Raw genomic sequence first — 13,540 nt, forward strand, 5'->3', positions numbered from 1 at the left:
TTTGTCTAGTGTTAGCATAACAAAAAAAAATATCATTTAAAAAATCAGTCTGATGTTAAGATACAACAAAGACCATCTTTAACCCCTTAAAACAGGAATTCCCTGTCTAACTAACCAATGGTTTCTCTTTTTAGTGCCTGATGGTGATTCATGCCTTATGGTTTCTATTAAGGCCTGGAACTAGATATTTAAGACAGATGTATCTTTCCAGAGGTGGGTCCCATCCTTCCTACCTAGTATTCAAAGAGTTAAAGAGGCCAAAAAATGCATGCCCTACAACATGGCATTCAGAACAAAAGGCACATTGTTAACACTAAGGGCACAATTTCTCCTCTACTGTTCATCTATACTGTCTTGCATCACTCTGTTGTTCCACTGTTGTAGCGACACTTAACATGGTCATGAACACGTCGCTGGTGCAAGAAACAGAGCCAAATGCGACTGCAACCAAAGACAACACTGTGCTATCCCTACATCTGAAAACAGCTCAGACATCCCTAGACAATGGTAACCTGTGAGACCAAGGACTGTTTCCAAGCCAACTCCTAGTAGCCTATTAGAGCCCTTCATGGATTTGTGGTTTAAAATCACGTAAGATGCGACATCTTCACTGACATTACAATCAAGCTAGAATTTTTAAAAGCAGCTCTATTACTAGATACCAAAATGTGGCAGCTCTTGTGAACAAAGGAAATCTCACTGCATCTGAATAAAATTAAAAAAAAAATGTCCCATAGTGCTGCACATCATAGTTTTGGCTTAAAAGTTTCCGGTTGCTTCTGTGAATGCAGGCAGTCAGAAATGCTGGCATCTTAAGAACCAGTTTCGAGTGATGGGGGAAAGACAAGTGTGTGCATGTGCGTATAGTCACTGTACGGGTAAATGGATCATGGCAGCTCGGGTTCACGCACGTCAACATAAACATGGAAACGGAGGAGGAGCCTTATGAGGGGGAAATAGTCTTTGATACAGTCTTATGTACTTTCAATGATCTAAAGAAGTTCATGATCATTAAGAAGCTTGTGGTTTTTACAAAGCCACCAGACCATCTTCTCCTCACACTTGTTACACCTTTTAAGCGATAAATACACAAATCTTTAAATTCTACAAGCCACTGATTGGGGGTATCCTGACATGAGCATCAGTTAAGATGCAACTTCCTGACATGATATTGCACTTTCAAGGGTCACACAGAAATGGGTTCCCCATGCCAAAGAATCTGACAAGGGTAGAGAAGGAATCCTTTCTAAACACTGGAGTACAAATTAATTTATCTATGACACCCTTAAACAGTAAAGCAAGTATCAGTATTATTACCTTATTAATAAGCTAACCTTATTACTGTTTTTTGGCAAATATCTGAAGTATTTCCTGAGCATTTTTTCCCCACCATCAACCAACAAAGCCTCATGATAAGTAAAGTGGTTCGTTCAAAACTACTTTCCTTAAAAAAAAAAAAAAAAAAAAGAGAGAGAGAGAGAGAGAGAGAGGAAATGCAGGAATAAGATCAGAAAGGAACTTAACCGGAAACTTTCTTGGCCTCACTGGGGACCATGCTTTAAGTACTTATAAGTCAGTTTACAGGCAATACAATAATATCTGTGCATATAAAATACTACTTACCCTAATTTATACTATCCCAGACCTATTATCCAAACAGGCAGATATCTTTCTAGATTAAATTGCACATACTAAAAAATTTTGTCCACGTGCCTTGAAATGGATAGATACCACTGCTCATACTTTAGTGATAAAATACTGATATTTTCACTGTGAAAATAATTATTATTCAGAGAAGAAAATATTCTTTTCCTTAACTCTCAGTTACTTTTCCAGGTAAAGTGTCATTCCCACAAAAGCAATCAGTGCAATCCAAACGAAAGTAAAATAAAAATAGAGGAATGCAATCTCTGTGGTTCTTCTAACAATGCAAAGTCTAAGTCAAATCATTTCTTGAGGTTGAACTTTTTTCCTCCTGGAAATGTGGTATTCAAATTGGCCTTCCTGAATAGCCATAGTGACTTGTGTTCATCCGGAGGTTTTTTCAACCCTCCCTATTTTTGAAGAGAGCTCAGTGATTTTCCCAGGCGCAGGGAACCTGACCATGGCACCTGAACAGTAGGAACAGAGCCTAATCTGCCCAATCTACTTTGGAACTGCACAAATCCCCACCTCGTAAGTAGCTAGGCTGCTATTCTTTGTACACACGGTCATCCTCACGGCTGAACTGTCTCTTCTGTATCCTAGGGCACACGGTTGAGGGAAGGAGACCAAGCTAGACGCAGGCAACAGATTTGTGGCGAAAGAGGAACAGAGAGGACAAAAGCAGAAAGAGAAGTAGGGGGTGGTCGTGGGATACATTTCTAAATGTAGGCGCCAGACCAATTCTGTGACGCGAGGTTTCTTGACAAAACAGCATGCCAATCACAGCAGTGAACTAGGAGGAACACACATGTCCCTTTTCAATCATGCACTAATGGCTGCTTCGCTGGCTTTTCAAGTGCCAGAATGCTAACTGGGCAAGTTAAACCAGAGGAATCAGGGTTTGTGTTTGAGAACTACCTTGGGGGAAGACATAAATCTCTAAGGTGCACTCTTAAAGTATGTCCCGACCCACCCACCTCCTCCCCACCACCACTATCACTCAGATAAATTCATGGGCAAAGGAAGCAGGACATGCCATTCCTGGGCACGGGGAGAAGAGGGACTTACAGAGCCATCACCCTGGGGTGAACATATTATGAACCAGAAAAGCATAATGAACGTCTGTGATACCAATCTGTAGATGCATGGCAGTCATGACGCAATCAATGGCCTGCCACTGACAGTATTCCTCTGCCACACTAAATACAGTAAGGCTCATCGTACTTGGAGAACACACACACACGCCCACACGCACGCAAACACACACACACAAAAAAACCGGTTTCGGAAAGTATAAAAACTTAAAGCATTGTCCCCATGTATTTTATAAAAACAAAACAAACAACTTTCTTACATGAAAATTAAGTGCTGAAAAGATACAAATGAGTAGAGTTATTGAACAAATAAAAACAGGTCTGAGCTACTCCTCTTCAACCGGTAAGGCTCAGCAACATCGTATCTTTCAGATTACCAGCATGGTCTGTTGGGGGACTGCAGCTCAGCTCACAAGTTTTGGCAACACTGTCCTCTGCTGAATATTCCCATTGGCATCCGTCATCTGTGCCAAATTAGTCCTCAGTTTGGATGCTGAGCTGGAAGGTGGAGGTAACTTGGAAATCGACGTGATAGCACCAGAGCTCTCGGTTATCCTCTTCACTGATGTCTTCTCCCCGGTCGGAGGCTTTGGCAAGCGCCTCCTCAGCCAGGGATGCCGCAAAGCCTGGCCTGGGGTCATGCGCACTGCAGGATCCCACTCTAAACACTGTTTTAAGAAGTCAAGGAAAAGGGGATCATCACACCCCTTCAGTGCATTCCCCCACTCTCGGCTCTCTGGTGGACCCCTCAGCTTCCCTCTCCGGGAGCGGCCTCCGTTGAGGACCACGGAGCCATCTGACAGAGTCGTGACAGTGCAGTAACGGGGATAGCCCTTGGAGCTCACAAAATTTTTGGCTCGTTTGGACGCATCCAGCAGTTTCTGGGAAGGCATGCCCAACAGTTCGATCATACAAGCCAGCTGGTCCCCTTCATCTTCCCCAGGCAAGAGCGGGTAACCCGTCAGGAGCTCTGCTAAAATGCAGCCCAGGCTCCACATGTCGATGGGCATGCCATACCTGGCCCCCAGGATCACCTCGGGAGCCCGGTAAAAGCGCGACTGGATGTACGTGTAGACACGTTGATGCTCGTAACAACTGGAGCCAAAATCGATCACTTTGATGCCACTTCTACCCTGCTGCTTTAACAGAATGTTCTCGGGCTTAAGGTCACAGTGAATGATCCTGTTTTTGTGCAAAGCATCCAAGCACTGCAGAATCGAGTGGGCGAACTTGCGAACCAAAGGCAGGCTGAAGCCCTGGAATTTGTTCTTCTTGATTAGCTCATAGAGGTTCATGCTTAGCAGCTCAAAGGTCATACAGATGTGGTTGCGGAAGGTGAAGTTCTCCAGCATGTGGATCACGTTCATGGCATTGTCTTTGTCCTGTTTACGCAGGTGTTCCAGGATGCGGATCTCCTCAGCCGCCTGCCTGTGAAAGCGCTTCTCATTCCGCACCATCTTCAGGGCCACGTGCTGGTGGACTTTGTGATCATATGCCTTGACCACCTGCCCAAAGCTCCCCTTCCCAATGACCTTGAGAACCTCGTACCTGTAAGCCACATGGTCGTGGGGCACCTGCACGTAAGATCCCTGGTCATCATCGTAGCCACCGTTGTTGGGCCCGCCCGTCATGCCCTGGCGCTTCTTGGCATTTGGACCCAAGAAATAGATTTCAGGGTAGCTGAAGATCTCATGGTGTTCGAAGGTCGTGAGTTTTTGCATGTATTGCTTCATTGCTTGTTCGGGTGTCATGGGCGTGGCTTTCACCTTCCCCATGCCTTCGATGGACTTGAGGGACGTGGAGCTCCCCTGCCGCCTGTGAATGCTCTCCAACTGCCGCTCTGGCACCACGGGCAAGCTTGTTTTGCCCACTGTCGTAAGCCCATTCGGTTGTGTTGTGAGCACGGTCCGCTTGTTACTGTTGTCCTCAAACAGCTGCTGAACCTGGATCTGTCCGTGGTTGTGACTGCTGACATGCAGGTGATCATTCATGGTGTGCTTACTGCCGCCAATCTGGAAAACAGATGGGACGCATCAACAGAAGAGAAGGCCTCTGTTTGCATGGGATGTTCTCCAAGCCAGCCCCCATTCCTGACCCTCACAACATCTGGTGTGGTTTGAATTCACGACCAGAATAGGAAACAGAAAGAGCTGGAATAGGCTGGCAGGGAGAGTGAGTGCAATGCAGACAGGCTATGGACACTCAAAAGAAAAGGGGCTGCAGAAGGCTATGCAACATGGGACTCTGAAGAGAGGAGCCTGCAAATGCTATGCCAAAGAGAAAGCAGTTTGCTGGTCACATTCATGGTCTTCAGAATCAACTCCAGAACCCACTCTCTCATTCATTATTGCAACCAAAACATTCAGCATAGGAACTGACACACCACAGGTGTCATGCCCAATCTATACCTGCAAACTTTGAAAATCTCAGTTAGTAGTTTATGAACGGGAGCACAGGGACCATGCCGGGTCTTGTCTACCTCTCTTTCTGTAACAGTTCGCTCTAGTCCAAAAACATGCACGACTCCATGCTTCCCTTCCCTTTGGCAGTCTGAGCAAACCTAGGAACACACATGACTCCGCAACAAAGAAAACTGTGCTCTTAAGCTCCAAAGATTCCCACACAGCTATGTGCTACAGTGTCTCATAAACCTCCAACCTATTTTTAAAAGGCCCTGGGCTTAACTGACTGCAATGTCCATTTAAGGACATTCAGTCCAACAAACAAGCTTCCACCAGACTCTTTGGGGCCTTCCTTTGGTCAATGGCCCTGCTCTCTGAAGTCATGTATTGCTACTACCCGCTGCTGGGATACTCAGCATTCCAGCAAGGAATACAAAGTAGCAATGTCTATTTCTAGCACACAGGCCACCCCTGAACATTCCTGTCTGAAGAAAATGAATGGTGTAAACCAAGAGGTCCCCCACTTTTACTGGGAATCCACTTGAAACTTCCTTTCAACATCACCATTAGGTAGAAGCAGGAGAGGAAAAACAGCCAGGAGCCCCTCCCAGTTAGGGATTCTTCCAGAAACACCTAAGATGTCATTTTTCATCTATTTCTCATTCTCTGCATTGGAAAAGCAGACAGAGAGATAGGGAGATTCTGCATCCAGAGGTTTAGTTCTCAAATGGCATGGCTGTGCCAGGCCAAAGCCAGGAGCCCCACAGAGCTGGTAGGGATTGGATACTTGGACCATCACTTGCTGCCTTCCAGCACACTCATTAGCAGGAAGCCAGATCAGAAGCAGAGCCAAGACTCAAACCCAGGCCCTCTGACAAGGACAGTGTGATGCTAAGCAGTTATAACTTTTTAAAAATTTATTTATTTTTATTGAAAAGATAGATACAAAGAGAGGAACAGAGACTGAGAGGAAAATCTTCCGTCCAATGATTCATTCCCCAGTGGTTCCAATGGCCGGACCCGTCTGAAGCCAGGAGCCTCCTCTGGGTCTCCAACATGGGTGCAGGTTCCCAAGGCTTTGGGCCATCTCCAACTACTTTCCCAGGCCACAGGCAGGGAGCTGGATGGGAAGCGGGGCCGCTGGGACGTGAACCAGAGCCCATATGGGATCCCAACACATGCAAGGTGAGAACTTCAGCCTCTAGGCGACTATGCCAGGCCCAGCAGTTATATCTTAACTGTTACAACAAATGCCTATCCTAATCACACTCTTAGAGCAGCCTGCTGGGTAATTTTTATATGAAAATCTCAAAATCAATTTTTCATTCACAACCTACCTCATTCATTTACTAGTATCAAAGAAGTCTAACCACAGAAGTGGCAGAGCTTCTGATATCTAGGAGCTTACAACTAACACACTGAGGTTCTTTTTCTAGTATCCCCTTCTACATCCTTACTTTGGAGGTTTGTACAATTATTCAAAGAGAAGTACTGTGTATGTAACACAGTAATGCTGGACATGGTTTGGGAATGCCTTGCTATAAAATGAAAGTTCAAGTGCTTACTAGCCAGCCGAGATCTTCACATTTTTGCTAACTAACATGTGATGTGCCCAAGGACCATTTGTGGTCTCTCTCTCTTTTTTTCTCTCTCTCTCTTCTCCCCCTTCTCATCTGAAATGAAAGGCAAGGTGGTACTTCAGCCTGTCTTACTATGATCTCAAAGATTCAGGGATTCTATTCTCAAAAAGAGTTCTTCACTAAATCTATACATGACAGTGCACGCTAGGTGACCTTGTATCGTGCAAGGGCAGCTGGACAGGTTCTTTTATCATTGCCATATGCCAGAAGTAGTGCAGTCCACAAAACGAAATTAGGAAAGCCCTGGCCACTCACAGGCAGCCTTTGAAACTTTCAGGGAAAGTGCACACCCTGAAAAAATTATGCATGGATTTCAAAATGTTTTTCCATCAAAATAAACTTATCTTTTCATCCCATTTCTCCATGAAATTATTGAGCTCTCCTTGGACAAATGCGGCAAGAGTTTGCCTTTTTCTTTTCTTTCTTTCCCATTTTTACTCTCTGTATGAGCTCTTTTCCATTAAGTCTTTCAAATGCTAGGGAATAAAAGGAACTGGAGGTCAAAAGCTATCTGTCCTACAGACCTACTCTACAGGGCTAAAGGAAGAAAGTGCAGAATAAAAATCTACATTGCCTGCTTACATGCTATAAAAAGCATGGACTTCACTGGGAACAAAAGTAACCTTGGAGCTTCACGGATTCCTAAAATGATAAGCCAAGTTAAACTTCTGAGCATCAGAAATTCTCTTCCATCTTTTTTTTTTTTGGCTATAGCAATTTTTATGATCACCAACATTTTTGGGATAACAAAAAGAGAGTCTGCAAATAAGCCAGATTATCTCCTAATTGTTCAACTGCCTCTGCTGGCCTGCCTGTGCAACATCCACTATCAGCACAGGTACCCTTACTTGGGTTCAAGTCTCAATACTAAGCTTTTATTCCCTTAACACTCTCTGAGCGAGCCACACCCCCATCCAGGGCTCCAGGGAACACCCACAGCTATAGCTCAGATCTGAAAAAAAATCTGTCTCCTTCACTCAAGACTGACATGTCCAACAACTCAAAGTCAATTCATGATTTTTCTATCAAACCCCTCATCCTCATCCTAGTCCTTCCAGGCTGTACAGCTGGGATTCATTGGCACTGCACACCTGGAGAACACTTGCCATCATCTCTTTCCCCTTCCCATGTCGCCAGGAAGCCCCGTTCTTTTATATCCTGCCCTTTCCATTCACACTGCCTCATTTCATGCTCCTGTCTCACCAGGACAACTGAGGTAGCCTCCTTGGCTTGTTAGTCTAGAACTCCTTAAGTCTCCATAGCACTTCTAGAGTTATCTCTGTGAAGCCCCAAGGCCAGACTACTTCTGCCAGTGCTCAAGGCCCATAGCTGTACCCTAAGACTCAGGCGAAAACTTGATAGTACAAACACGAGGTTCTCAAATGTTCAGCCTGATTGACTCAAGTCCATCCAGTCTCATCAACCACTGGCACTCTTCTCTCCAAAAGGTACAAAGCTGGCTTCCCCAAGACCCAATGGAAACAGCAGGCCCTTTTGCTGAGGTCTCCTTTAGTAATAACTAGGGATTCAGAGTTCAGTTAGACACCCATGAAATGAAGCTCAGTTCCAGCACCTACTGCATGACCCTGGATAATTTACCTAATCTCTCTAGACCTCAGTGCCCTTGTCTGCAAAAGAAGGTAACAATGTTACCTCATTAGAACTATTAGGAGGATTAAAAAGGTAATACGCAGGCAGCCCTAGAACAGTGCTTAGCAAATGAGAGCTCTTAAAATTGCCCTTCTCCAAGATCACTGGGAGTCTCCTTCCACCCCCTGTCCAAGCCATTTCCTCAATGTCTGGCTTAATTCTCACCTCCCCTAAAACCTCGCATGACCCACATCACAGCTCCTTCTGCACATACACAGTGCTGCTATAACATCTACTTCATTTCACTGTAATTGTTTGAAAATCAGACGTACCCTCCCAGGTGAGAGCAATTCCAGGGTGGGGTTACCTCTTATCTTGATAAGTCCCTATTTAACATCAACTCAGGTAAACAGTAAGCATTGAATAAACAGCTGCTAGGTGCCAGGAAGGTCAATAAATCCCTGTTATCTCTCATCTCTCTTAGAGCAGTTCTTGAGGACTGCATCTTGTACCTCCCCATGAAGTCTGTGCCCAGGGATCTGGGACACGTCCCTGATGACCCAAGTCACAAGATCGAAGCCTGCTGTGTATCAGCAGAGACTTCCAGGCAAAGCACAGCTGGCTGAAAGTGCCGGCAGCAGGCACATCCACCCAACATCTAAAAACAATACAGTGAATGTTAAGAACATCCCAGATGTTAAGGAGATTCGTGCGAGAGACTCCAGGACGTGGCACCACAAGCATTGCAGAACTCTAAAAATCACACAACCAAACTGCACAGTATAATTAAGTGATCCACAAAAAGAGGTGGGCAGGGAAGCCAGCCAAGACAGAACACTGCCAGGAGTACAACTTGAACTTGAACATACTAAAAACTTACGAAGTCTGAGACTGTGGCTCATCACCATTCGCCATGTCTAGCATAGGGTATGCCACATGTTAAAACATAAACTGAAGGGATGTAACCGAAACACCTACAATTTATGGGTTAAAATGGTGAGACTCGCCAAGTTTTCTTGGGCTATGAAATATTTTTGTACTAAAAATTATGCAAGAAGAACAGCCTGAGAAAGTGAGTAGTCTCAATCTTTCAATAATAAAATGGCAAAGAGCTGATGTTTTACTGTGGTGATATTTTTGGGCATCCTCAAAACTTTTCCGAAGTCATCTTAGAAATGCTGTGTACTGTCATGGGAACAGAATGGAGTCCAAAATGACCGGAATTTTAGCTCCTCCTCAAACATACTGACAGTCTGTGCTGCCCAGAGTCAAATGCCTACTTTTATTTTTTCCAAAGACTACTGTTTTTTAAATGTGAATAGTCATTCTTTAATTCCAGCTTTTGAATACAAGTCAATCCGGCAGTGGGAAAACACTTTAAACCTTGCAACAGTATGAACGTGATGTCTATTAGCATTTTGGAATTTTGAAAGCTAATATATTAATATCTTCCATGTTACACTAAAAGCAAAGAAATGACAGGAGCCAACAGAGTTACATTTTTAGAACCAATGGGGATTTAAAAAAAATAGACTAAATTTTGTACCTGCATAAAGATAAGACAATAAAGGGCAATGGACTACATACATTTCAAAGTTCATATTTTCCATGATCACATATTTACCTACAGACTGTGTCATCTACAACAAGATCATTTTTCTCCTTAATGCCCTCTCTCTCCCTCCCTCACATCCCGCCTCCCCTGCAACATTCTAAAATACTGCTCCCCAGGCATATAACTGCTCTGGGATCAAAAACTAAAAACTTACTGAGACGTAAAACTTGACAAAGGAATATGCATTGCAAAGGTTCTTCAATTTTCCAGAATCCACAGCATGGAACGGGCCACTAGAGCTAGGCTCAGGAGCGTGAGGGCTTCAGGACGCGATCGATAAGAACTACCCAGGGAATCCTGACCAAACCAGCTAACATGTCTGTTTCCTGAGACTTTGCGTAGCGGAGCCAGATCAGTTCTGCATCCCCTTTACCTCTCCTATTCCATGAGGTCTGTGACGTTATACAAATAAAATCCAAACTCAGCAACCTGCCACATTCATCTTTCCCAAATTAAGTACCAAATCATCGGCAATATCATGGATGAAACAGGTCAATCAGTTAAACACAGAAAGACACAGCCGCCACCCGGAGGCGTCCAGAGAAGTACATTCACAGCTTGTCACAGCGGCAGTACTACTGCCTACTTTGTTTCCCAGTTTCATTCCATACTTCAATCACAAAGAGGCTTTGGCCAGTGCACCCTGGAAAAACTGCAATCCAGAGGCCAACCAAGGATTTTTCCCCCAGTTCACACCATGTCATGGGAGTAGAACAGCACATGTTGCAGGAAGGGGGGTGGGGAAGAGGGATGTTACATTTTCCAAATCGCCAGACACTTCCAAAAAAACGGACCAAAAACAACCAAACTGATGGCAGATCCTAAAAATGTCACTGTGACAAGAACATTTAACAGTCAAATACAGAAGCATCTATCCTCCCACCGAACTCTAACAGCCACAGTCGGACGCTCATGAGATAATTTCTGTGCTGCCAGAAGGGAGGTGGGAAAGTGCCTCTACACTGTTGCAGCTGGAACAGGTGCAACAAACTGTAACCCAAACATCCTCTCGCAAATTCTCCCATAAAGCAGTTTACTGAGGACACAAGATCCTCCCACCCTCCCACCCCCGCCAGAGCTGCTCCTCTGTGGGTTCCAAACAGCCTTTTCTAGGAAAACTCAACTTGACGAACAACAACAACAACAAAGCCCTAACCTCCGCAAGCACCCTTCATGCAGAATCATCTTAGATGGTTTCCAAGGAAGCCCCAGTCCTCTGAAACCGTCACCTCTTCCAAGCTGGCAGTCACCATCCAAGGGCGATCCCTGGGAGCGGAGAGAATGCGGGCACAGGAGAGCCCAGGGCAGCTTGCCCACCATTGTGGCAGCCAGTCCCACGCTGTGGAGCGCTCCCCTCCCTGCCCGGGCTAGGAAGGCCCAACCGCACCTGTCAGGTGCCCGGGCCTTCCCACCAACAAAGCCAAGCCTCGCCCCTCCACTGTGCTTCTTTCTGAATGGTGTCCAACTGCAGGATACTCCTGAAGTGACTTGTTTTGTTTTGACTGCTGCTGTGGCTCTTATTTTTGTTAATGTTAATTACAATTTCCACCATGCTCAAACCTGTAGCACTCATAAAACATGCTTACACACGCGGGGGACAATTGGCGGGACTCCCTGCTGGCTACAGTCAGGCCTGGAAGCTCTTGGGGGGGGGATCGATTTTCCAAGCAGGACACATATCTGTTTCTATAAATACCCACTACCCACGGGGCACGGGGCGGGGGGGGGGGATGTTTACCGGGTCATGGAGGGGAGCGTTGAGAAGCAAGGACAGAAAGAAGCAAGAGCAGAGAAGGAGGAAAGCTAGCTGCATTGGGGAAGACTGGAGGAAGAGGAGCTCCGCAGGGGCGGGCTCCGCAGGGGAAGCCAGGGGCGCACGCCAGGAATTTTCCTTTGTGGCTGCAGCTCTGAGGCTCGCCCCACTGACCGAGGCCGCCCCTGGCCAGGGGCAGAGGGAAGCATGCACTCCGAGCTCCCCCTCCGCGGAGTCGGAGCCCCCCCACAGCACCGGCGCCGGTGCCCTGAGCCCCTCCCGACCGCCCACCGCCCCCCAGCCGCCCACGGGTGGGGTCTCACCGTGTGGGCCGTGGCGGCCGCGTTGCTGGCCCGCAGAGGCGGCAGGGCGATGGGGGAAGGCGGGCAGGTCCCCACTCCGCTCCGGGGGGCCCCCGCGCCGAGCCCCGGGGAAGCCTGGAGCTGACGAATGGTGCTGTCCCCTCCTCGGCCTGGGAGTCACGCGCGGGAGGAGACAAAAGAGAGGGTCAGGGGCGGAAAAAGTCACCCGGACCGCGACCTCTCCCACCGTCCCTTCGGGCATCGAAAGCCTTCAAACCATTCTCGCAGTGAAAGGCACCCACTGGGGTTGGGGATTCAGGGCGGGGGTTGGGGAGAGGGCGATCGGGCTCCGGTTTCCCAGCACGCCCCCACGGGCGGGGCGCCGCAGCGGCAAAGTTAAGTCGGTCACCGGCGCGCGAGTTCGCGACCCGGCGTGGGAGCCGGGCCGGGGCTTCGCGGCCCACGTCTCTGGCAGTTGGTGCACCGGCTTCCCCGAGCCCAGGACGGGAGTGGAGGAGCGCCCGGACGCACCCGATCCGGGCTCCCCCAGTGCGCGGTCCCCGCCGTCTGGCCGGGGCCGAAGGGCTCCCCTAGAAGGAGCCTACGGGCCGCGTGCAACAATGCGCGGGGCCGGGGCGAGGCGAGGGCGCGTCCGCCAGCCGCCCGCTCCCGCCGCCGCGCCGCACACTTTGCTGAAGGTCCCACTGCAGCAGCCGCCCCAAGCTTCCGGGGCTGGCCTGGGGTCGATCGGGGTGGCGCGGGGGGCCAAGGCCCTCCTTACCGGTCGGGTAGGCGGCGGGAGCGGCGGCCGAAGGTTTCCTGGCTAACATGGCCGCTGCAGAGGAAAATGCATCTCAGGGCTGCCGTCTCCGCCGCCGCCGCCGCCGGTCCCGCTGCTACTTGTCGCGGAGGCCGCCGCCGCCTCCCGGTCGCCCCTCGGGCGGGTCCCCGGCTCCGCCTGGCCGCCTCGAGTCAGCTACAGCCAGACACACACAACCGGCTGCATCCCCTCGGCCCGGGCCCGCAGCCGCGAGCCCCCCACTCTCCTCCTCGCCGCCGCCGCCGTCCTCCTCTTCCTCGGGCGGCCGCAGCACCTCCCGGCCCGTGCTCATGCCTCGCCCTCCCCTGCGCGCCGCGGGTCTCCCCGATTCCCTCACATAGGGGCGCGGGGAGCGGGCAGCGCCGCGCCGACCCACTCGCTCCGGAGCCTGCTCCTGGCACACGCGCGCGCGCGCGCGCTCCCCCGCGCACACTCGCCCCGGCGCCGCGCCCGCGCCCACGCCCGCGCGCGGTCCGGGCGGACAGTCCCGCCTCCGCCGCCGCAGGCCCCGCCTCCGGAGGCCCCCAGTCCAGCCCGCACACACCCGGGTGCACCCCACCCCCCACGCGGCCACCCGGGCATCTGCACAGCCGCGATCGGCTCAGGGGACAGTTCCGCAACCTCCCCCTGTCGCCATCTGCACCGATCCCCACCCTCCCCCCATCCCCAGCACCCTCAAC

At 49.1% G+C, this 13,540-nt stretch overlaps 1 protein-coding gene across 2 annotated transcripts; it reads right to left on the reverse strand.

The window, feature by feature from the left end:
• Positions 1 to 2,940: 2,940 nt before the first annotated feature.
• DYRK2 (dual specificity tyrosine phosphorylation regulated kinase 2) lies at positions 2,941 to 13,291 on the reverse strand. 2 transcript variants are annotated; one of them, XM_040982092.1, is made up of 3 exons: positions 12,822 to 13,291; positions 12,062 to 12,210; positions 2,941 to 4,750 (listed from the first exon to the last, which is right to left on the reverse strand). In XM_040982092.1, exons 1-3 carry the CDS (start codon positions 12,868 to 12,870, stop codon positions 3,143 to 3,145), a joined length of 1,806 nt encoding a protein of 601 aa, XP_040838026.1. In that variant the 5' UTR covers positions 12,871 to 13,291; the 3' UTR covers positions 2,941 to 3,142. The 2 variants fall into 2 exon arrangements, with proteins under 2 accessions (XP_040838026.1, XP_040838037.1); XM_040982103.1 differs by lacking the exons at positions 12,062 to 12,210; positions 12,822 to 13,291 and adding an exon at positions 11,142 to 11,323.
• Between the last annotated feature and the right edge of the window lie 249 nt (positions 13,292 to 13,540).

The sequence above is a fragment of the Ochotona curzoniae genome, unplaced genomic scaffold, assembly GCF_017591425.1.
Source record: "Ochotona curzoniae isolate NIBS_2020 unplaced genomic scaffold, NIBS_Ocur_1.0 contig_1014, whole genome shotgun sequence".
Taxonomy (NCBI): domain Eukaryota; kingdom Metazoa; phylum Chordata; class Mammalia; order Lagomorpha; family Ochotonidae; genus Ochotona; species Ochotona curzoniae.